Here is a 26,226-nt window from a genome sequence, read left to right on the forward strand (position 1 = left end):
ATTAGGTTAGCTTTCACCTAATTTTTCACCCATTTGGGACAACTTTAATAAGTATCATGGCCCAAAATCAATTTTAATCTGTTCTAATGGTCCAGGCACCGTCGGAAATGGACTAGGTTTAATATGCTTAGGCTTTTTTATGTCTAGCGTTTAAGCCTCCTGTTCATGCCAAAATAGTTTATCCTTGTCATTTGTCATCAGATTTCCCCTTTTTGTTTCTCTTGCCCCCCACCCTTTCTCTCCCTCTTCCTCTCTCTGTCTCTTCTTTTCCTTGGTTTCCAAATTTATGGTGAATCACTGTATTTCCAGGTTTTATTGTATTATACTAGCCCAGATTTGGCCAGTGAGGCTATTTCAGAATAGTTTTTCAATTTTTACTTTGTATTTTCCTAGATTTTTCACCCAATCACACTAGCTCTTATAAATATCATAAACCAAAACTGATTTTTACCAGCCCAAGTCCTTAACTAACCTCACGACACGTGACGATTCACTTACTTGCTATTTACCCATTGCATGAGATAACAATAATATTCCATGTTCTGATTTCCCTAAACTGAGGGTAAATTTTTCAGTTGAACAAACAGCATTATACCAATGGAAATTTTTCTTACAGATTCCCCAGATAAGTTATGCTTCTACAAGCGCTGAACTTTCAGATAAATCACGATTCGAATATTTTAGTCGCGTAGTTCCCCCAGACAACTTCCAAGCACAAGCAATGGCTGATATTGTTAAAAGCTTCGGATGGAAATATGTTTCAACATTAGCTGTTGAAGGTGATTACGGAGAAAAAGTAAGTTGAATAGAAATCATCAGCACTTTTGCGACCAGAGAGCGAAATTATCGTAGTCCTCGAAAACACATTGTCCAGGAAATAAATTTGTATGTTTAATTTTTCCTTCGCCCGCTAATGACAACCAAAGCAATTAAGGAGGATAGATCAATTCCATTCATAGGATAAATTCGCTCTCGGGAAGTGCACTGGCCTATAATATGGGTAAACCTGAAATTTTGCGCTGCTAAGCAGCAGAGGTTCTTACATTCTACACAAAGACCAGTGGAAAGAGCGTAAAAAATTATACTGATTGCTAGAAGATCTGCAAATTTTGGTTTTACTATGGAATTGGATAATTTTGTTCTCAAGTCACTGTTTTCGAAAGGACATTGAATTAAACTTTTCGTATCACATTCATGCAAACGAACTGCAAGTAAGAAACAACTTGTGCTATTAGTGACCAAAACTCTGAAATACGCAATTTTGATAGCACTATTAATGCGAAACAAAATAATTGACTTTTTATCGCGGTTCCAGATATATAAAATTCCCAATTTAATATTATTTTTCAAAAGTTATAAAGCCTGAGAAGACTTGCTCAATTTTTGACTAAGGAATAGAACCTGCTGAAAAAGGAGAGTGAAACATATGAATGTTATTGTAGCAATTTAGCATTTCAGACAATTTAGCATTTCTGTAGCATTATAGAGTTTTGAAGCTTCTATCTACAGAAAAGCGAATTTCTTCAAGAACATGGTCACGAAGGTGCGTTTGTGTGTGTATGTGTGTGTTTTTATGGCATTTGGTAATAACCAAGTGACATATAGCAATCGCAAATTCTGTCGGTCTGTCGGTCTGTCTGTCGGTCCCGGTTTTGCTACTTCAATCACTTCCAGGTAAGCTAGGACGATGAAATTTGGCAGGCGTATCAGGGACCATACCAAATTAAATTAGAATTAGTCGTTTTCCCGATTTGACCATCTGGGGGGGGGGGGAGTGGGGGGCTCGTTAATTCGAAAAAAATAGAAAAAATAGAAGTATTTTTAACTTACGAACGGTTGATCAGATCTTAATGAAATTTGATGCTTGGGAGGATATCGTGTCTCAGAGCCGTTGTTTTAAATCCTAACCGGATCTGGTGAAACTGGGGGGAGTTGGAAGGGGGAAACCTGAAATCTTGGAAAACACTTAGAGTGCAGGGATCGGGATGAAACTTGGTGGGAAAAATAAGCACAAGTCCTAGATATATGATTGACATAACCGGAACGGATCCGCTCTCTTTGGGTTAGTTGGGGGGGGGGGGTTAATTCTAAAAAATTGGAAAAAATGAGGTATTTTTAACTTAAGAACGGGTGATCGGATCTCAATGAATTTTGATTTTTAGAAGGATATCGTGTCTCAGAGCTCTTATTTTAAATTCCGACCGGATCTGGTGACATTGGGGGAGGGGTTGGGAGGGGGAAACCTAACATCTTGGAAAACACTTAGAGTGGAGGGATCGGGATGAAACTTGGTGGGAAAAATAAGCACACGTCCTAGATACATGGTTGACATAACTGGAATGGATCCGCTCTCTTTGGGGTAGTTGGGGAGGGGGGGTTAATTCTGAAAAATTAGAAAAAATTAGGTATTTTTAACTTACGAACGGGTTATCGGATCTCAATGAAATTTGATATTTAGAAGGATATCGTGTCTCAAAGCTATTATTTTAAATCCCGACTGAATCTGGTGACATTGGGGGGAGTTTGGGTTGGGGGAACCTAAAATCACGGAAAACGCTTAAATTGGAGGGATCGAGATGAAACTTGGTGGGAAAAATAAGCAGAAGTCTTAGATACGTGATTTACACAATTGGAACGGATCCGCTCTATTGGGGGGGGGGGTTAATCCTGAAAAATTAGAAAAATGACGAATTTTTAACTTACGAAGGAGTGATCGGATCTTCATAAAACTTCGTATTTAGAAGAACTTCGCAACTCGGATCTCTTATTTTAAATCTCAACCGGATCCAGCGTCATTGGGAGGGGCAGTTGGGGAGGGGACCGGAAATCTTAGAAAATTCTTAAAGCAGAGAGATCAGGATGAAAGAATAAAAACCTGTCTAAGATACGTGACTGACATAACCGGACCGGATCTGCTCTCTTTGGTGGAGTTGGGGGGGGGTAATTTTGAAAATTGAGGTATTTGTAACTTACGAAAAGGTGATCAGATCTTAATGAAATTTGATATTTAGAAGGATCTTGTGCTTTAAAGCTCTAATTTTAAATTCCGACCAGATCTTGTGACATTGGGGGGAGTTGAGGGGGGAAACCGAAATTCTTGGAAATAATGAAAATTGGGGTATTTTTATCTCACGAATAGGTGGTTGGATCTTAATGAAATTTGATATTTAGAAGGAATTCGTGTCTCAGAGCTCTTATTTCAAATCCCGACCAGATCTTTTGACATTGGGGGGAGTTGGACGGGGGAATCTTGGAAAACATTTAAAGTGGAGGAATCGAGATGAAGCTTGGTGGATAGAATAAGCAAATGTCCTTGATACGTGATTGACGTAACCGTACTGGATTTGCTCTCTTTGGGGGAGTTGGGGTAGGGGGTTCCGTGATTTGGCGAGTTTGGTGCTTCTGGACGTGCTAGGACGATGAAAATTGGTAGGCGCGTCAGGGAGTTGCACAGATTTGACTTGATAAAGTCGTTTTCCCAGTTTCGACCATTTGGGGGGCAAAAGCGAGAGGAAAAATTAGAAAAAATTTTGATATTTAGAAGGACATCGTGACTCAGAGCTCTTATTTTAAATTCTGACCGGCATTAAGCCTCTGATTTTCCTTTTAAATCAATCTATTGAATCTTAGAATTTTGTTAGAGCTCATACCATATGAGCTCTTGGCTCTTAGCTCTTCTTGCCTCGTCACAAGTGCCATATAAGCTCTTAGCTCTTGTTTTTTTTATAGGGTTCATTACATCAAACCAACTGCTCTAGGATGTTGGGAGAGAGGATCTAGGATATTATAATGTATTCGAATATAAGTTTAATAATCTAGGGTTCTGTTTAAGTAGAAATGGCGTCTGTGCCAATTTTAAGAGCCATTTTCTACTATTTTGTGTCATAAAACAATGGTTTTGTTTCGAAGGGGGCCAAAATGCTATCGTGTAAAAATTCGACAGCGGATTGATTTTGAATTATTTAAGGGCTTTTTATCGTGTTTTGGAGTTTCAAAAACAATAATGATTTGCACTAGATTATTCGTTGCATAAGACAAACGCAATCTGGAAAAAAATTAACAATTCATACAGTTTGAAAAATTAAGTTGCATTAAATGAGTGAATTCATATGAGACTTCACATAACTACTAGCAGTCATACTATTACTAACAATTGTACATAATTGCGTATTTGCTATTATAGGGAATAAACAATGCCTCTGGAGGGTTAAACCCCGCATCTGTTTTTTTTAAATTGCTCTGGAGGGTAGAGGTACTTCACAAAAATATATTTAAGCATTCAAGGTGTGGGGCTATTAGGGCACAATAGCTCTGAACCTAGGATCCTATTCCTATAATTTGTAGCTAGGTAGCTGAATTCGAAAGAATAAAAGTTTTTAAGGCGCTTACGATTGTTGACATTATTCCAATTAGACTTTGAAAACTTCGTATCTGCATTTTTTTCAAATTGTTTTGGCGCACAAAAGTACTTCGCAAAACGTGAATGTAAACATTCAAGATATGAGGCTCTTGGAGGCCAATAAGTCTGAGCTTGTGATCCAAGTGATCAAGGCATTTGAAAGATGATCAGTTGAATCTAAAATCATCGACGTTTTTCAGGGCCATTGAATTGAATACTATAGCCATTGGAAAGTGTTGCCAATTTCTACCGTATTAATCAATCAATCATTCTATCAAACAGTTTGTGGTAACGAAATGTGAGTAAGGAGCGATGCTGCTTAATATTAATCGAAACTCTAAGAAACCGAGTCTTGATAACAACAGAGACATCAGAACAATCAAATTTTGATACTTATTCAAAATGTGTTTAATTTATCAAGTTTGTCACCCATGAAACGTTACAATCCTGAGAAAATTTGCCTAATTTTGAAAAAGGGGGAACACCCCCAAACTTCAAGTGATCCTAATAAAAATCACACAGTCTAATTCAGCGTACCTGAGAACCATATTGTAGATGTTTTTAGCTCCTTTGTACACAAATGTGAAATTTTGCTCTTTTTGCCAGAAGAAAGATCACGGATTTGTGTTTATTCGTGTTTATCAAGATCCATTGACTTTTTGGGGGTGTTTTTCAAAGTTTCAACATATTCTCTCAGGCTCTTAGCTTTTGATGAGTATCAACATACTTAGTGAATGCTGCATATTTGGAATCAGCAGAAACATCCAATTCTTTGGACTTGTTAAAAGCTATGAAAATTCATGTTTTTAGAGTTTATGTACAATGGGGCTGAGTCGCACCTCACTTACTGTTCTTTGTTCAAACTGTTTTATCCAGTAAATTCAGATTTGCACAAAATTTTGAGGAACAACCATTGGCAATATTCAATATTATCTATTTAGTTTCCGTCAAATTACAAATGGCACTGGTGAACTTATAATATTTTTCCCACCAGTTTAGGTGAAGTTACAGGAAGTTGCATCAGCTGGTAAGGAAGATTTATGGAGCAGGTGAAGCATTAGTAGAATGATGTCATATTTTCTCCAAAAAATATGTATGCATGACTACAGGGGGTGCTAATCCAAGAAAATAGGAAGAGGGCTAGAATTTTTATATATCTTTTCAAAGAAGGTACAAAGGATGGCATTTTAAAATTTAGATGGGGGTATTTTTTTTTTCTTTTTTTTCAAATGAAAATGTCAAAAAATACATTCCTTAAAGCTAGGGAGTAATTCCCTCCTCTCTATTGTGGCACCCCTACATAGCTAAGAAGGTGTTATAAGGCTTAGTAACGAGGTTCCGGAGATTGTACGAGGAGATGTTGACATTTATGCTGCTTCATTTAAACAAGATGCGAGTTTTCGCGTTCAATAGAAAAGAGGGCAGGTATGCTCTATCTTCGGTTTGATACAGAGTTTTCACCTAAAATATATAAATTTCAGATTTGTCATTGAAAATCTACCAGTTAGCTATGGCTTTTGTTTTTGGCTATAACTGCAAGTTGACTATGTATGTTGGTGTTTGAGAAAACTCAAAAGGTTTTCTGTTACATAATATGAATTTTAAATAGAAGCAAAAACTAAAAGAATATTTCTTTTTGTTTTCATTTTAACGAAAAAACTTGCTGTTTTTACAAGCTGTTTTGTAGGTATTCAAGTTTTGACCAGATAATTTAGCTAATGAAGTCTCTCCCAGATTTCTTTGAAGGAAAAATGTGGATACCATACGTTTCTGAAAAAAAAAATCGAAATATATTAAGAACCAAAATAAAATTAAATGGATTGAATAACAATGAATAAAATTAATTTTATAACATGTAGTTAAATAGATTGAAAGAATCCTTAGAATAACTTTTGCGGATGAAAGATTAAAGATTGTCATAGATTGATCCTTTTAGCCATCCAGCTAAGCACAGACGAAAAGCACGACGTCCCTAGATGGGGTGGAGAGAGATAATTAGGAAAGACTTAAATGGAAATAGAACTTCTTTGTACCGGGTCAAGAGTGACACTTTGAACAAATTAGAGTAGAGGAGGAGTGTGCACAGCTTTGTTGGGCTCGTGTGGCTTGCTACTGCATGGAGTTGTTAGTAGCTACAGTAATGTGTTTGTATTTATTGACCCCTGGAAACTCGCTGACCCAACGGAAATGTTAACATGCGACCACTGGGAACTGCCAATATGTCATTAGTAGATAAACTAAAGGCTATTTGCTTACTATTCCCAGAAAAACATCCCCTGAACAGATGAAGAACGAAGAAGTAATATCCCTGTTGTGTGTCTCTTGTAAGAGTAAACACTCTAATAAGAAAAATCTTCTCCATTTTGATCTAACGCTATTTTCCCATGTTAAACAATGCTCATTTCTCAGCAATTTGTATTGTTTAGTAATAAATTCCGTGCTTGTACTCCTAAGCATGGCCAAAATATGTGTGAAGTATTTTTTACAAAAACGTCATTGGTAATTAAATAAAATATAAACCGTCACACCCACTTTACTTTCTAAAAAGCCCTATTTCAAGATAAATATATTTTTTCAGTAGGCTAAAAACCAGGATTGGAACCTGATTTCATAAATTATGTTCAGCTTGTTATCTGCTAGAACCTCCCATACGCGCAGCGGTGTTGTCGGCTAAAATTTCTGTACCAGTAGGCATCTTAATGTAATATTTTTATTGCATAAGGAGAAAAATTTAATTGCCACAAGGTACTGAATTATTTTAATATGCATTTAGCGTGTAATATACTATAAGGAGGTTAAAGGTTTAATTTTAATTGAATAAAAAGATTAAAAAAGTAAAATCCTTTTTATATTAAATGAAATTTAATAAGTAAAATTTAAATTGTGTAATATGTATTTTCATTTAAATGATGTAATGACTGGAAAAGAAAATATTTGTCATATAATTCACTTTCACTGATGCACCAATGACGCAGTAGACCTTAGATTTTTACGGTTAGGAAAGGAGACAGTAGCTAAATTTGCAGTGAATTTAAATTTGTCGTGCACGGTATTGGGAAGAAATAAGGTTAAATTAAATGTTGATATATAATGATGTCAACTGCTGAAAAATCAATTTATTCAAAACTTATGTTTTAGGTAATTTCGTTTTTTAGTTTCAATGTTGTAATAAGTACATAAGAAAATGTTTATAATGAAGTGTCATTTTCAGTAAAGTGTTAATGCCACAGTAGGTTTTAGACTTTTACATTTAAGGATGGAGGCTGTAGCCATCCTCTTTTTTGGGTAAAATTGGTGCAAACAGTATTACTGGCTTTCATATAAAGTGAATATACCACTCGATGCCTTCTTTTATGCTCTTTACAAATATAATAATCGCTTCTACCGCAAATTCAGATTTAAGCACTTTTTGGCCTCTTGACCTCTTAAAAATGACCTATATATGGGGTCATTACAAATCTGTAATAGTTTAGAAACAAATTTGGGCTATGTATTTGCACATCAGGGGGGTGGGGGTAAAGCATAGCATATATTAAATACGTAAACTAACCATTGCTGTTTTTTCTTTCTTTTTTATGTGTTTGTGCACATCGAATTTTAATGAGAAGAGAAATCACCAGTGCAACAGCACAAATACAAAAAAAGCAATGGTTAGTTTACGTATTTAATATATGCTATGCTTTACCCCCACCCCCCTCCCACCCCCTGATGTGTAAATATAAAGCCCAAATTTGTTTCTAAACTATTACAAATTTGTAATGACCCCATATATAGCTCATTTTTAAGAGGTCAAAAAGTTCTTAAATCCGAATTTGCGGTAGAAGCGATTATTATATTTGTAAACAGCATTAAAAAAGACTTCGAGTGGTATATTCACTTTATATGAAAGCCAGTAATATTGTTTGCACCAATTTTACCCTTTTTTGAATTGACTTTCGCTCGTTTCAATCTTGATTCGCATATTTCATTAAGGCTTTATTCGTTTTCAGGTTTATTTATACATTTATGTTAGAATTTGCTGTATATTTCTTGGCTATAATTGTTTATTTAGTTTCTGTTCGTTCCGGGTTTCTTTTATTCTACAATAGTAAAGAATTTTTGTTCGTTTTAAGCTGGGTTTGCATATTCAATTTTAGCTGAACTCGTTTTAAGATTTATTTATTCATTTATATTAGTACAGCAAAAGAATAAAAATGAAAGCAATACAAAGAAAAATGGAACAACAAAGATGATAGAAATCAATGTACATATGAATGACACATAGTTGACACATAATAAATATGAAACATCATAGTTATCTAAATTAAACGGACGAACCAGGTTTTACTTATGTCACCTGATTTCTTCAAATACTTTCGTTTCAGTTTTATTTTCGAAAACGGCCTCTGTCGACACCACAAACTTTCTTTTTGGCAAGGTTACGGGTTATAAAGCCAGTAATACTCAGGGGGAGTTTAATAGTTTTTACATGTATTTGCAAGAAAGATATCAACTTTTTAACTACATAAGAAACTGTTCTATGGGTCCTTTGTTTTTTCAATGGCTACGTCCAATTTAATGCTTCGCCATACTGATTTCAGTTTATTGAATGCCGATGTTACTTGTCTAATCCTCATTTTTTATCTCGTTGCTTGGTTATGACTAGGGCCCCATCGATATATAGGCCAGCCAGTACTATAGAGCAGAGATGGGGGTAAGTGCCATTATCGTATATTGGAAAATATATATCTGATATCGGTGAATATTTTTTTCATATGCTCAAATCATACAGAAGACGGTGCCAGATTTTATTAAGTAATTTTTGGTTGTCCAGTTATAGGGGCTTATCGCTCAGCTAAATCTGACAATGGTGCAGAAAAACGGGGGTGATTCAAATGAAATCAAAATATATTTGTTGTCGCTGGCTGGTGATTTTATGAAGAACAAGCAGTTCGATATTATATCCAGTCACTCTCAGTTTTTCCACTGCCGAAGCAACAGAACTCACAACCTGTTTCTTTCGTATATGAAGCATTGCCGAGATGAGAGAAACGGCTACTTCGGGTGATGCAGGCAGTTTTGTCATAAAAGGAAATGTCATGAAGCAAGCGTTAATTTTATGTCAACCTTAATATTCGGTGGTAGCCAGTGGGGTATATTAAATATCTCGTGATTTATTTTAAGAACTAAATGTAATTCAGTAGTTGTCATCCCTGAGGTTCATCTGTAGTGTCAATGTCCTCAATATGCTCCTCAATTCTTGATATGAATTTGGTATCGTAAACATGAGCTAGTGATGTAGTGTTTCCCGACCTTTTTAAACCTTTTCCATTTTGCCGAAATTTGAATCGCTTGCCATGGGCTCGTGCACCGAACTTGAGATTTTCCCAATCACTTTTTTTAATCCTTACCAAAGCTCCAATCGTGTAGTGTAGAGAATGCAAAATCCGCGGCAGCCGGTACAATATATTTTTTAGCCAAGGGTAGTGCAGAGCGAAACAACTTAGCAATCCAACTGCCAAGACCATAGCCTGACATTGATAAACAAACTTTGTAATAGTCCATTCCATGAACCATTTGTCTAGGACAAAGAGCAGCAACATAGAAATCAATATCGGGACAAACGAAAGCCATTTATCTATTAGACATCTTGCAATTTAAAGGGTCGAAAATTGGGCTTAATCACGGCCAAACCTTTTGTTATTGCTAAAAGATAACCTAACTCAGATCCTAATGTTAACTGGCAGAGCTCTAAATAGGAAGTTTTGCAGGGATAAAATGAATATGCTTTATATTGTAATTATGAATTTGACCTTGACCTGCTTTTCCTTCAAAAAACACGTAGGAGGGGAACGTTGCTCTTACCAACTCTTGATGTTTTAACCAATGGATCATAAAGAAATATAAAACACTTCTAACATCGATTACATTATGTTTAAAACCAAGAATATATCTCAGATTATCGACGAGAATAAATTTATCATTGTCAATGGGTAAACTAATATAGGTATTGCCCTGTTCCATTAAATAGTTAAATTGAAAGGCACCATTTCTACGACTAGATATTCTTCTATTGATAGCACAACACAAATTATTCATACTACCAAAGTCCTTGTATGGTAATATGACAAAGGGATATAAACCAGAGTTCATTGTTTCTATTTCATGCTCGCTAACGAGTGGCTAATCATGTAGTCTAACTTTTAAGTCATATGTGCGATCTTTTATCAGGATATCCTATTTTTTTGAGAATACAATCAATAAGAGCAACTTCATGCTCGCAATTGATTTCGAAGGTGGAAGAGAGTTTTGTCTAAAAATCACTTGTTTTATTCAGATCATTGTAGAGTAGGTCCAAGAATCAAAATCAGAGTTATATCCTAGACCACAAACAAGCAACTGTCTCTTATCCTTGTGTGTACAACTCTTTAATATCTTTTCAATTTGATATATTCAACTATTATTTTTAACTTTTTGAAGTTCATAGTCATAAAAACCACCGAGAATCTCTTCATCTTTGGTGTCTCGTTGAAAATATGTTATGGGCTAAGTGTCTACGATTTTTAACACTTTAAAAGGTTCAGTGAACCATAAGTAATTCCTCTTTCAAAAATATTAGTTGAGCTATTAATTCGAACAGTATCACCAGCATTGAATTTTTATTCACAACCTAAGGACTATGACCATGATAGGGTATTGTATTATATTTAAAAACATCCTTCTCTACGTGTGAATTAAGAAATTTACTACCTCGATCCGTTTGAATTCTTCTGTAACAATCTTACCCAAGAATAATTTCTATAACCTTATAAACTTCAATACCTTTCTTGTCCCCAATAGAATAGCATATGCACAGCGACTAAAGACACTGATTGCAAGTAGAATATATTTGTAGGGTGTATTGTGATGCCTATGAATCTTATCTAGAGTTAAAATATCTGCTTGTTTTATATGCAGCAGGAAAATGCATTAGGTTCTCGACAATGATTACAACGACCCACATGACTTCGATGTAGAGTGTAACTTGGTTCATTTTGTAGATACTCTCTCGCTAATTCTTTTGTTAGTCGTGTGACTTCATAAATTGCGGTTAGGGGACTTAGACTTAGGACTTAGGGCACTTCACAAATATTTTCATTAACAGATTTCAAAACCTCAACCATTTTGATCACAAACACGTAGCTTAATGTCCGCTACCCTCTTGCATACTGATGGGTGGTGGCGGTGATGATAATTTGATGTTAATGCGTCTTTGTCTTTGTCTCGCCGCCACCACTGGTGTCTTCAAATCTTTGTTTCTACAACTCTCACTAGTATTAGCGGTAGGTGTGCTAGTACTTTCGAAATTTGACTTAAAATCATCTTCTTCTTTTTCTTTTAATATTAGACTGCCACGTTCATTTAATTTCTTAAGAATTTGCTTATAGGAAATGAGACTTTTCGGGAATTTTATCTATTTAAAAACTTGTATAGATGAATTTCAAATTATAAAATTCCTTTAAAATTTGTAATCACATCATATACTAAATCAAGTAGATCATAATCTTTCCCCTGAATTATAATTTGTTTTCCTTTACTATCAATTTGAATGTCTTCACTTTCCATAAGATATGTTAAGACTCTTTTACTTTGTTGACGATATGAGTGTGGTAGTAGATCTTCAACACTTGACAATATTGAATCCTGCTCTTTTGATTGCGTTGTTGGTGTTCCAGAATCTTGAACAGACGTTTCCTTTTTATCAATGACACTTACATTGAAGAGTCTCATGTAAGGGATTTTATGTATTTACTCTCGTCGACGTAAATCATGAAGCAAAATTACTTTTTTTTCTTATCATCGGCAATATTCTCATCATTAATGAATTCACTGAGATTGTCTTCCAAGTGTTTCATATGTAAAAGGGCAAGTTCTATTGGCATAAATTTGTAAGGTTTAGCCATTTTCCTAGAGAAAACGGTTTACAAGTCCTACAATTATTGTTTGTAAAAGTATATAAAAGCCACCTCCCGCTTGGAGAAGACGTTTTCTTTGATAATTATGTGTTTATTTTTTTTGCAAGCCAGGCCACGTACAATGGAACGATGTTGATTTGTCTGTTTCTAAGCCACTTCTGGTAATTGAACATTGCCATTGATTAAGTTTAAAAATTTCAGATATGATATTAATGAATTCTTTGTCAATACCATGTTTAAGTATAGCTTTCCTAAGTGCCAGTTATGAACTACTTAGAATGGAAAATAAATATTTATTTTCATGCATTTTCTTCAATGTCATGATGGCAACTAATGAACTTTGTTACTGTTCACTGGAAGATATACGGTAATTGCTTTGTCAAAAATTTCTGTGACTAAACGCGAATTCTTGGGAGCATTCTAATTGAGATCCAATTGAATTTGACCATAGAGCGCAATCGTTGCCTGACAGTAGAATGCCTGACAGTATTCTACTGAAAGTAGAATTTGGGAGCACCGGAATAAGTTTGTTTTTTGAGAGTTATTAAGTGTTATTACCACAAAGCAAGTGTTCTCACACATTTGATCTGATGAAATAGATTGTGCAGAACTAGGGTTACGACAATCTGATCATTATACGAGTGGACAGTAAACAATTATAGCATATCTTGAGACCATTATTCAATGATTTAGCGAAATCAAAGATCATCATACAAGAGTTTGGTTCAATAATGTTGAACACATAAAGTCCCAGTATGAATTTTATTTCTGGTGCAACAGCCTTTATTCAATCGTATGTCTACTGCCAAATTTTTTAGCAATTGTAGATTTATTCGGGCTTTCAAAGAACGTTTTATCACGATTTTGAATTATTTTTGTTAAAAGTGTCGTTTTGCTCGACCTTGAAGGATCACAAAGAAACGATCTGAATGGTGTTTTAAATTGATGCATATTGTTTTCGTCACAGATGGACTACAGCCAAATGTAAACTGTCATTGCCTAATGAATAAATGATAATATCCCTATCAGTTCTAGTACGATGGTCAAGAACGACAACAACAAATTTAGAATAATGCATGTTTTCTTTTAGTTTTACAATAAATACAAAATATTTCTTAATGAATACTACAATATCTCGATTTACAAACAATTATTTTACTTATATCAAATGCACAGAATTTTAAACCAACACAATAATATCACAGTTTAATAAGATTCACTTTTTTTTATTTACAATAATGACACTTATTTTTAATTAAAAATTGTCACAAAGATGCTTAGAAAAGGGTCTTGACTAAATTAGATAAAATTGTATGATCAAATTGGAAAATGGCTTTTGATCAATTGGAGGGTTCTATGATTCTTTGTGGCCTTGGAACCGTCGGCCAGCATACACCGCAAAAGAACGTGATGTACAACAAAATTCAGTTTTGATCAAGGTCGAGAATAAGGTTTTGTTTTGAATGTGTCCAGTGCATATCCCCATCCTCTAGGAAAGATAAATTATGTGGACTCAAATAGTCCTTAGCCCCCTGGTCTATTTGTGCATGGAAAAACAAATTCCTTTACAGAATCATAAAGTTCCAACGGTGATTCACCATCAGATTTCGAAAAGCCATCCTTGTTGTCATTTTTCTCAACGTTGGCAATGTCACAGAAATTTCGAGCACAAGGATTGTCAAGCCATTCGTAATTACCACACTGCAAAGAGTAGTGAAACATTGCCGACGGATAAAGGGAATTCACATCTTGAAAAACTGCTTCTGACTTTCACCGGTGGGTTGTCAAGTCGGTTCAATTTTCAAGACATTCTCCCCATGGAAAATAAACACTCACCCCATTGATTTCTCTGCAAATAGATACTGATCCACGTCAGTAATCAGACATATTTCCTCGTTACTGTTTTTCAAAATTAAATCCATCACCAGATAAGGAGTTGAAAAATAATAACCCAAATCCAACCCAAATCCAACCCAAATTCCTGATAGATTTTATCCGCTTTTTTACAAAACAATATCCATTAACGTCAATGCATTAGGTAATTTTTGCAGTAATCCCCCCATTTTTAGATTCTCTCTTCGTCCAAACTTTCTTAGCGAATTCATAGTCGGCAGTTGTGCATTGATGATTGTGAAGCAAATCATAAATTGGTTTGATGGGCAGAAATTTTCTAACGTAGCCTGGAGGTGGGGCTTAAGTATTCATACTGGTATATACCCTTATACGTTAATAAGTCACACATTTTATTATATGGAAAGTGCTGTTTAATGAGAAGGAATCTATTAAAATCGTTGCACTTCTGTACTTGAATCAATTGACTAAGGGATTTGGGGAAAAAGCAAAAGGAATGTAAAAAAGGATTTTGTTCCAGCACGTATGACCATTATTTATTGTTCTCCTTGAGAGATCTAACACTAACAGCTTTTCAGATGATTTTGGTATAAAATTATAAGAAAAATAACCATATACCCATGCATCATCTATAATTTCACCTTTCTGCAAAGGTGCCAATGCTGGTAAAATTATATTCCCAATCATAATTGGAATTGTGTATATAAACAGATAAAAAGTACTGTTTTCTAGTATCTAAATTATATGATCGATGGGCCACCCCCAAAAGTTAATCTCTCCCGATAAAATTTGATTGCTTAAATGATCGTTATCAAGGACTGACATCCCTCCCCTCCTATCCTCAACAAATTTCTTCTTATAAATCCAACACGTATCTTTATTTTTAATTTTTAACCTGTCATCTGGTCATAGAGTCATTTGATAATTTACATTGCGCAACGATGAAATTGCCTCATTTACTGTTTTTTAAGTGCAGTTATGGTCGTGCACATACAATTTTCCTAATCCAATGTCTCAACTTACCTCTTTCAATCCCATGGTATTACCTGAGTCACTTTCGGCATGACCTGATGAGACCGCAATGGCTTTTTGTCCTTTGACAAGATTTAAATTTGATGAATCATACACACCTGCGAGTTTGGCTTCGCAGTCTAAGGTCATCTTGTGACTCTGTAGGAGTGAACTTTGAATGATCTTGATACGTAAGATTGCCTTTTCACCAGTAACCATTTCCACAGATTGTTACCCATGACCCTTGAAACTTCTTACGCATTGAAACCCAACTAATATATGTTACTGTATTAAAATTTTCAAATGAATCAGGTTCTGTAGCAGGCGTGTGAAGAAGCCATAGCCAGTGCTTTACTAATTCAATGGATGGAGTCCTCCATGGATATATCAACCCCTTTTTATTACTGAGCTCAAACTCCTCAAACTCTGTTTCATATTGTAAAACGGTAACACTAACCTGTAAATATTCATTAGCCAGCTCAAAAATATCTATCCCCTGAAGTGTTATGTTACTGAATGTTTATGATTTTTAATAATTGACTTCTACTTTAGGAACCTTTCCCCCTTCCTACCCCCATTAGTCGCTAATTCGTCCATCTTTGTCTTACTAGTATCCCTTTGCAGGGGTTGGTGGGCTGCTGTGAGAAATGCCCATTTGAAGCACTGAAGCCCTGTACCGAAACAAATTCATTGCACCACTCTAAATCTGAATTATCCGTTAAAACTATAGACTCCTTCCCAGCCCTGCCACCTCTTAAAATAAAATCGTTTTTGAAACTCACAAATATTTATATTTAAATTTTCAATAAATAAAACCACTGCCCTATCTCATTATAATTATCCAGTTTTGTGACAATGCTATCTACCCCGTTCATAAACACACCCTCAAAATACTCCAAGTGCAGATTAATTGTTATCGTTTCAGCTTGTGCATAGTGTGAATATGAATTACCTAACTTTTCATTTAAATAAAACATTTTTTGTGCAATGGATGCTTTTATGTTGTATCTGCCTCCATATTCCCAAATCTGTCGTTCAAGAAGGGCCCGAAACTTGCCTAAATAGTAGTGTACTATGTCAATTGGCTGTGTGATCATATCCTCCGCTATCAATGTATTACTGAGAGGGTCAGCCTAAGTAAAATTATTCTCTGGTGCGCTTTGCTCTTCAAACATATTTGTCTGAGCTGGGGTAATATTCATCGAAATATTGGGGGAGTTAAAATCATGTCTCTTTAAGAATCCCCCAAGAAATAACGAGTATTTGGATTGAGCTGGTTAATCCAACCAAAATCCTTCTTTAATACACCCTGCTCTTCAAAGGCATTCGGTTGAGCAAAACTGACAACCAAACCCTGTTCAAAGGCAGTTGGCTGAGTAGAACTAACATATAAACCCACCATTGAAAAATTGGGGAATTACATTCGCCTCCCCATATTCATCCTCCCAATAGTTTATGAGTATTGGGCTTCAGTTGGTCATGCCAAGCATAATCATCCCCTGGTGTACTTGCTCTTCAGAGGCACATGGTTGTGCTGGGGTTATGTCCATTGATATAGTAAGGGGAGTCAAATTCGCATCTTCAAAACTTTCTTTCAGGGATTTATCAATCCACTCCGGGTCCTCGTTATTGATATTATCAGAGGGCGGCATTAGGGTGATTATTATGAAATACATTATCTTCTCTCACCTCTCCAAAACAAAAAACCTCTTTCAATAGTTTATCATACCATTCTAGCTAATTGTTAAAAGAGGGCGAGTCAATAAGGTGTTTCCATACCTTCAAAGAGGCTGTAGGTTCCCTAAGTTCCCTAAGTTAGCAGTGAAAACTCAGCTAGATTAACATATAATAATAGAATTTATTTTCTTTATGAAATTAGTACGGTTTAATAAAGTCGAAAATAGGAATATTAACGAGCTATACTTTCATACCATTTAAAACAAATGCATAATAAAATTTATTAACACATAAGCACATGCAACGTTTCATTTTTCTAGAAGGTTAGATATATTAAGACCCTCCTGGGGGAAGACGTTCGCATGCTCTTACACCTTTCTATCAACGTAGATATGGGAGTGACCTTATTAACACATACATATATATGCAACGTTTTTCTTCTGGACGGTAAGATGTATTAAGACTCCTTAAAGTGCGACGTATGTAAGCTGTCATACCTTTTATGAACATAGTTATGGGGGTAACCACGTCTATAAATATAGGTAAGAATGCGGTTGCAAGTATCAAAGTTAGTATGAAAGTGACCGAATATATGAACGGAAGGGGTCATATTGCATTGGTCTTTATGCACCAAATTGTTCGATTTTAAAACAAAATATACACTTATGATATAACAATTTTGACTGTTAATATTTGATAAATTTAACGTTTTTTTGTCGGTCACTTTATTTGAAATGGAATGTGAATTTTATCGGTGTCTTCATCGGAGCGAGAAACTTTCTTATTTAAGTAAACAATACGTCGGTGAATGTAATCTTCATTGTTATGCTGAGGGTTGTAACTAAAATCTCTGTTTTCCTTCAGCAAAAATCTCTCAGATCAAATATATTCACAAAAAGGAAAAACATAACAAGAGAAAAAAAAATATTACAACATTTAAGGTAACAAGGGGAACTGCCGAGGTTTCATCTTTGCAAAATTGTCAACAAGCTGGTCGTAGTCCAAATTTTTTACTAAATCCTCCTCCGCAAATATCAAAAGGAGGTGACTGAGACGATCATCTCCTGTTGTAGACCGCATGTAGTTTTTCAATATTTCTAGGATAGAAAACAAACGCTCATTACTCGCTGTTGTCACAGAAAGTTTGGAAGCAACACGAAGTACTTTAATTACTTCTGAGTAAGCCACTAATAATGCCTGAAGATGGTCGACAACGTCTAGGAAGTTTTCCGGCTTTTCTCCTCATCGAGCAAGAAATGCTTGGCAATACCAGCTTGAGATTCGAGAAGAATGTCGTCGATATCCAGCTCGCCCTAAAGAGCAGAGAAATATTTGAGCAACTCTGTGTCGGTAAACTTGGTCGAGCTTGTATCCACGGCTTCGAGTGTGCTCAGCACTTCCAAATTATCTATGAACCTTCTGTCAAATTCGGCTAGTAGACGATCGAAAGTCTCGAAGTACTCTTGCTTCATTTCATCCGCAGAAGTTGTAGTCCGATTGCCAGATTCGATTAAGTTCTTTCTTAGCGTCAAAATTGTCATAAATTGTTTCAGATGCTTGGTGATCTTTTGAGTTCTTCGAGGTCGTCCTTTCTGACTAACAGAGGTCTAGTCGTGGGTTCATTCACAACAGGTACTTCGATTTCAAGTTGCGTCGCAAACTCTTTTACCTTCTCGAAAAGTGATACGAATAAAGCGTCTGAACGCAGTTCAGTGAGTTCGCTTCTTGTGGCCTGAGTCAGGGTGCGCGATCGGGAAATAACCATGTCGTCGGCTTAGAGCTGCTGAGCCAGCGATTTCGTAGCTCGCATGATTGCTTCTGTGTAGTGCAATTGGAAGATAACAAGGAGCAATTTCATCTTCTTGTGGAGCCCAAATACCTCTGCCCGTGCTTCGCCGTCGGATCCCTCGCTTACAGCAGACAGTACAGCTGAAATGCTTTCATATCGGAGTCTAACCTTAGATATAGATCGATGCCAGTAAGACCATCGTGTGGCAGCACTTCTTTCCAGCTCCCGCTCCCGAACTGGCAGTTTGGCAGCTTTTTGGGCCTCAATAAACAACTGATGCCGAGTGTTGCTGTTGGAAATAAATGTGTATAGAGACTGGACCAATGAGGAAAAAGAACCAACAGTGCCGACGGAATCAACGCAGCTTACAATGACCAAATTTAGCGTATGTGCATGCCAATGAATACGGATTGCCTGTGGTGATTTCGCTCTCAAACGACCTTGAACAACGGAGAACGGTTCGCTCATTACACTTGCTCCGTCGTAGCACTGTGCGACACAGTAGTTCAATTGAGTCCAATTCTTGTTACTGTGTCATGAATGAAATTTGCTAGACTTTCAGCTTCCAAGCTCTTCATGAGATAGCATCTGATCGGTCTTTCTTTTACTTTTCCTTCGTCGAAGTACCTAAGAAGAATGGCGAGCTGCTCGTTTCGTCAACCAGAACGGCAAAGTGTTTGGCACTTTTTAATTCTTGCACTATCGTGCGCTGAAGCCTGGAACCGATCATTGAAGTAAGATTCAATTTTATCCAAGCAGTATTGGATAACAAAAACCAATTAATGGGGAAAATCAAATTTATTGTCATTGCCAAAGAGCTTTTGACAACCTGGAATTTTTGACTCTTTGACAACCAGGAAACACTTAAACTCTTTTATTTATTTAAATTTAGGTTCTTATTGGCACCCATACTTACAGTGCCTTTTGATATGGTCACTATCTATTTATCCCCCATAATTTCGGGGTACTAAAACAACAAAATATGGGGGTAATTAAGGGGTCATCAATGACAAAAGGGAGGGAGACAAGGGCAATAAAAAATTCAATAGTCTTCCAAGTTGTCTTGCAGGGACGATAGAGCTTGAGATAATTGATACTTGTAAACCAGCCAGCCCACGTCGACCTTATCAACCTAGGTAGTTTCTGACTTATACATTATGTTCGGATAACATAGACGACTTTCCACTAGGATTTCGTCCTAGGAAGATAGTATTCTACCCTGCATCTTACTACAGTCAGGCAGATGAATAAGAGAGGGTATGTGAATTAGCTCTCCCAAATCCCACTCAGCAAACTCAAATTTCCAAAACATTTCCCAAATCCCCCTTTATAATGTGTCTCCCTCCCGTGACCCGTCCTTATCATACCCCTTTCAATGACTCCCAGAAACCATACCTTAAATCGATGGACTCTAAAGAAAGAGAATAAAAAATATGCCAAAAAAAAAGAAAAAAAGAAAACACTATCTGAACATTAATTATATGATTAATTTTCCCTGAAAACGAGGTTTATCTTGTAATTTTATTAAACAAAAAAAAAACAAGTTTTATTAAAGGAAAGTAAGGAGCAACATTAAAACTTAAAACGAACAAAAATTACTCCGTATATGAAAGGTGCTTTTCCTCCTCAAAACCCCACTCTTTACGCTAAAGTTTGACTCTTTCTCTTAACTCTACATTTTAAAACACTAAAAACTTTAGCGTAAAGAGCGGGGCTTTGAGGAGGAAAAGCCCCTTTCATATACGGAGTAATCTTTGTTTGTTTTAAGTTTTAATGTCGCTCCTTACTTTCATTTAAAAAAACTTGTTTTTTGTTTAATTTCTGTACGTTTTTTAATTAATACATTTTTATATCTTGGCTCTCCACGCATAAATAATTAAAACGAAATTTGCATATTAATTTTTATTTGGGCTAAATGGCTTTTTCATAGTTTTAATCGGAAGATTTTGAAAAAAAGGAGCGAGAGACGAGACCTAGTTGCCCTCTAATTTTTTGATTACTTAAAAAGGCAACTATAACTTTTAATTTTACGAACGTTTTCATAAGTAAAAAATATACGTAACTTACGAATTAACTTACGCTGCAAACTTCTATATTCGTATGTTTTTATTGCGTGTATGAGGGGGATCACCCCTCGTCGATACCTTGCTCTTTACATTCAAGCTTAAATTTGTCCCAATTCCTTAAGAATGTCCCCTGAATCACAAAGGCCGTAGAATAAATAGTTGAAATTACTAAAAATACTTTAGCGTAAAGAGCAAGGTATTACGAGGAGGTAAACCCCTCATATGCGTAATAATTTCTGTTTGTTTTAAGTTTTAATGCTGCTCCTCACTTTCAGTAGAAAAAACTTTTCATATTTTTTTTCATAGTTTTTTTTTTAAATAATGCTAGAAAATCCTGCAACCCCTCCATTGAAAGTCTCTTCCCCAATAAAACGTTCCTCCATTGAAAGATCCTCCCACGTAAACCCCCTTCAACTCTCCCCCCAAACCAAAAAAAATCCCCCTGAAAGCGTCTGTACACTTCTCAGTAACCATTGCTATAAGCAAACACAGGTCAAAGTTTGTAACTTGCAGCCCCTCCCACGGTGCCTGCGGGGGAGTAAGTCGTCCCCAAAGACATAGTTATTAGGTTATTGGACTATGGTGAATAAAATGGCCATCTCAGAATTTTGATCCGGTGACTTTGGGGGAAAATGAGCGTGGGAGGGGGCCAAGGTGCCCTCCAATTTTTTGGTCACTTAAAAAGGGCACTAGAACTTTTAATTTCCGTTAGAATGAGCACTTTTGCGACATTCTAGGACCACTGAGTCAATAAGATCACCCCTGGGGAAAAAAACAAATAAACACACATCCGTGATTTGTCTTCTGGCAAAAAATGCTAAATTCCATTATCCTAAATAAATCCTAAATTCATTTTTGTAGATAGTTGCTTGAAACTTCTACAGTATGGTTCTCTGATACGCTGAATCTGATAATGTGATTTTCGTTAAGATCGTATGACTTTTGGTGGGTATTTTGCCCTATTTTCTAAAATGAGGCAAATCTTCTCAGGCTCGTAACTTATGACGGGTAAGACTAATCTTGATGGAATTATATATTTAAAATCAGCATTAAAATGCAATTCTTTTGAGGTAACTATTGCCACGAAAATTCAATTTTTTAGAGTTTTGGTTACTATTGAGCCGGGTCGCTTCTTACTACAGTTCGTTGCCACGAACTGTTTGATGACGAAATGATTCGTAAACTTATCGTGCGAGCAGTTTCATGTCTGAATCTCTAGCAGATCAAGATAAAAATATTCGGTAAAGGGGTCACTGGACCAAGGGCGCCAATGTGACTCGAGGTGGGCACCAAATTAAAAATTTTATTTTAAAAAGATTAAAAAAAGAAGAAAAAAGAACTGAATGACGGTGCCATTAATATCTTGGGGTAAAGGTTATTTCCCCCACCCCTGACCCCATAGATCTGTTCCTGGCCTATATTACTTTTAACTCTTTCATTCATCTAATTTCATCCAAATTAGCTATATAGTTAAAATAAATAGATAGACAGATTTATCACACGAAATCCCTATATTTTAGTCACAAAACTAAAATTAAGAATTTTTTTGAGTGGGGATTAGACAGGGGCAATTCAAAAAATTACTCCTTAACAAAATTACTGTCGTAAGTTGTCTTGTCATATCCCCATCAATGAAGAACAGACAACATACCCTAAATCGACAGGCTCACAAGAAAGAAAATAAAACAAATCTACCCAAAAAAAAAAGAAAACACATTCTGAAGATGAAGATAAATTATATGATTAATTTTTCATAAAAACAAGGCTTATCTTAAAATTTTATGACGAAAGGATTCATAAATTGGTCGAGCGAGCTGTTCCATGTCTCAATCTCTAACAGATCAAGGGCAAAATCTTGAGTAAGGGGGCTGCTCAACCAAGGGCGCATATGTGACTCAAGGTGGGCACGAAATTAAAAAGTTTATTTTAAAGAAGATTAAAAAATAAAAGAAAAAAGAAGGTAATAAATGTGCCAGAATTGTCTTAGGAGGAGGATCATCCCCTCCAACCTCATGCGTCTGTTCCTGGCCTAAATTGCTTTTAGTGCTTTCATTCATGTACTATCAACCAAATAAGCTATATAGTTAAAATAAAGAAATAGATAGGTTTATTCACACGAAAGCCCTATTGGGTCATTCGCTATTTAATTAGTCACAAAACTAAAATTAAGGATTTTTTAAGGGTGGAGGGGATTCATTATTAGTCAAAACCTACCTTTCGACTTCCGGGTATTTTCGGATATTTTACCAAAATATCGGGAAATATTCTTCGATCCCCTTCCTCATTCAGCCACCAGTTTGCGTCTCTTATCCATTCTATGCTCGTGTTCAAATTTTTTATTTTTATCCATTTTGAACTTTTAGCTACAAGGCAAATTTTCAATATGTCATTGTGAATAGACACATAGCTATAACTGTGTTACCACGTTTACGAAAAGTTTTGAAGATACCAGTTTTATCTTCAACATGTGTTTTGTATTTTCGTGAAATAGGGGAAAGTTCCATGTTCGCAGCAAAATCTTTGGAGCAATCAAAGATTTTTATGCCAATTTTGCAGATATCCATACTGAACCCGCTTAAGAAAAATGGGTAAAATTCTAGTCCATTGACTTTTTGCTATCTTGGAAAGTTGTTGGGCTGGAGAATTGAAACTTTCAGGGATGTGTCTACAGGCTAAAGTGTATCCCGGGAAGTTATTTTGAGGTCCCTAACTATACCCCTTCCCCCTCCTCTATATAACGCAGCTTTTTGTGCATTACAGCTTATATTTTGGTCAAATTTGATCCTATACTACTATAAAATGTGTAAATCCTTGCTTACCTTAGAAAAATTCAACTTTTCACTGTTTTTAAGCTACTATATTCCATAATTAGGTCACCAGCATTGTAAAACAATTATTACCTTTTATGGTATAGTTTCAAAATGGAATGTAGGCATTTAAACACACCCTCTGTTTGAAACGTCTTATCTTTAAATGGGTTTTCACAGGGGTGAAAAAAATTGAACTTTTAAGGGGCTTTTCACTCAAAATTATGATTCGTTACTACAATTTGGGTAAGGCTAATGTTATATGTGAGTCTATAACATCATTTTGTAAATCATAACGGCATAGAGAAAGTCAATTTCTTCAAGAAGACCCAATAATGATTCTTAGAAACCTGAAGAGAGGCAAAACAGAAATTTAGTGGAAAAAATAAACACAAGTCCTAAATACGTGATTGACATAACCTATACGTGTACGCTCTCTTTGGAGAAGTTTGGGGGGGTTAATCTGAAAAAATTAGAAAGATGTATTTGTAACTTACAAATCGGTGATCAGATCTTAATGAAGTTAGATATTTAGAAGGATCTTGTGCTTCAGAGCTCTTATTTTAAATCCCGACCAGATCCAGTGACATTGAGGGGAGTTGGATGGGAAAACCGGAAATCTTGGAAGACGTGAGAATTGAGGTATCTTTATCTTGTAAATGGGTGGTCGGATCTTAATGAAACTTAATGAAAAAGGTTTCGGACGGGGGGGGGGGTTCATACCTTTCTCCGACTTGTAAAAACGTAACGAAATGAACATAAACAAGTCTTTCATGCGTTTAATAGTTTTTTTTATAAATATTCCTCAAAAAATCTTTAATACCCCTTCCTCCCTGGAAATTTCCTGGATACCACCCTATGAAAGAAATTTAGAAATGTGAAAAATACCAGTTTTAAAATTTTAAGGTGTGTGTAACATTTCTAAATCTTCTATATTGGTAAAACGCCAACAATTGGGAGAAGGGATTGTTGAAACACAAATATTCAATCAACGAAGTCATAGTTTGCACCAAAGGCCCGAGAATTTTGATTCTGCCTTGGCCCAACACGTGCACAATAACCCTCACCACTTCATTTTGTTTGAAAACACTTCCATTATTCAGAGGTCCTTGTCGAAACATTTGCTTGATTTTCGTCCTCATATTTTGCTACTGGCTGACAAAATTCTCATTTTCTCAACTATTTGATTTTTTTCATTAATTATATATTTTCCTTTCCTGGTTTTTCACAAAACATTGAACTTTAAATATTGTAGGAATGTGTTGAAGCTTGTCTTTAGTTTAATATGGTTCTTTACTTTCCTTTGTAAAACTTCTTTTCTGGATAGTTGTGCTGTAATTAATGTTTATTAAGGGCTTATTTTTGGTTTATTTTGATAATTTTAAATATATATTTATAAAACCATGGTATAAATTAAATAAAAAAACAAGTGTTTCTAACTGAAAGTAAGGAGCAACATTAAAACTTAAAATGAACAGAAATTACTCCGTATATGAAAGGACCTTTTCCTCCTCAATACCCCGCTCTTTACGCTAAAGTTTTTTACTGTTTTAAAAAGTAAAGTTAACAGAAAGAGTCAAACTTTAGTGTAAAAAGCGGGGCGTTGAGGAGGAAAAACCCCTTTCATATACAGAGTAATTTCTGTATAAGCATCTATATTATGCATCTCAGACATAAGATCTTTCTATGTATCAACTTTCATTAAGATCCGACCACCCATTTGCAAGATAAAGATACCTCAATTTTCATGTCTTCCAAGATTTCCAGTTTCCCCATCCAACTCCCCTCAATGTAACTGGATCTGGTCGGGATTTAAAATAAGAGCTCTGAAGCACAGGTTCCTTCTAAATATCAAACTTCATTAAGATCTGATCACCCATTCGTAAGTTACAAATACATCTTTCTATTTTTTTTCAAATTAACCCCCCCCCCCCGGACTCCCCCAAAGAGAGCGTATCCATTACGGTTATGTCAATCCCGTATTTAGGACTTGTGCTTATTTTTCCCACTAAATTTCTGTTTCGCCTCTCTTCAGGTTTCTAAGAATCATTATTGGGCCTTCTTGAAGAAATTGACTTTCTCTATGCCATTATGATTTACAAAATAGATGTTATTGACACACATATAACATTAGCCTTACCCAATTGTAGCAACGAATCATAATTTTAATTAAGAAGCCCCTTAAAAGTTCAATGTCTTACTGTATTACGCCTGGGAAAAGCCATTTAAAGATAAGACGTTTCAAACAGGAGGTGAGCTTAAATGCCTACATTCCATCTTGAACTATACCATAAAAGGTAATTATCGTTTTTCAACGCGGGTGAACTAATTATGGAATATAGTAGCTTAAAAACAGTGAAAAGTTAAATTTTTCTAAGGTAAGCAAGGATTTACACTTTAATAGTAATATTGGATCAAATTTGACCAAAATATAAGCTAAAATGCACAAAAAGCTGCGTTATATAGGGCAGGGGGAATGGGTATAGTTAGGGACCTCAAAATAACTTCCCGGGATATACTTTAGCCTGTAGACATATCCCTGAAAGTTTCAATTCTCTAGCCCAACAACTTTCCAAGATAGCAAGAAGTCAATGGACTAGAATTTTACCGAAAAATTATTTTGGTTCGTTTTAAGTTTCAACCTTGCATTTGACATTCATAGGTAAGCTTTGCCTTTTGTTTTTAATTGGGT

At 35.7% G+C, this 26,226-nt stretch overlaps 1 protein-coding gene across 2 annotated transcripts in view; it reads left to right on the plus strand.

Annotated features, from left to right (window-relative positions):
- LOC136026298 (metabotropic glutamate receptor 8-like) overlaps positions 1-26,226 on the plus strand; it is a 229,660-nt gene that overhangs the window by 77,803 nt on the left and 125,631 nt on the right. For both annotated transcript variants that reach the window (XM_065702713.1, XM_065702712.1), the window contains exon 4: positions 617-796. In XM_065702713.1, the coding sequence (XP_065558785.1) occupies positions 617-796 (180 nt within the window). The remainder of the gene's footprint in view (positions 1-616; positions 797-26,226) is intronic.

This window comes from Artemia franciscana, chromosome 4 (assembly GCF_032884065.1).
Source record: "Artemia franciscana chromosome 4, ASM3288406v1, whole genome shotgun sequence".
NCBI lineage: Eukaryota > Metazoa > Arthropoda > Branchiopoda > Anostraca > Artemiidae > Artemia > Artemia franciscana.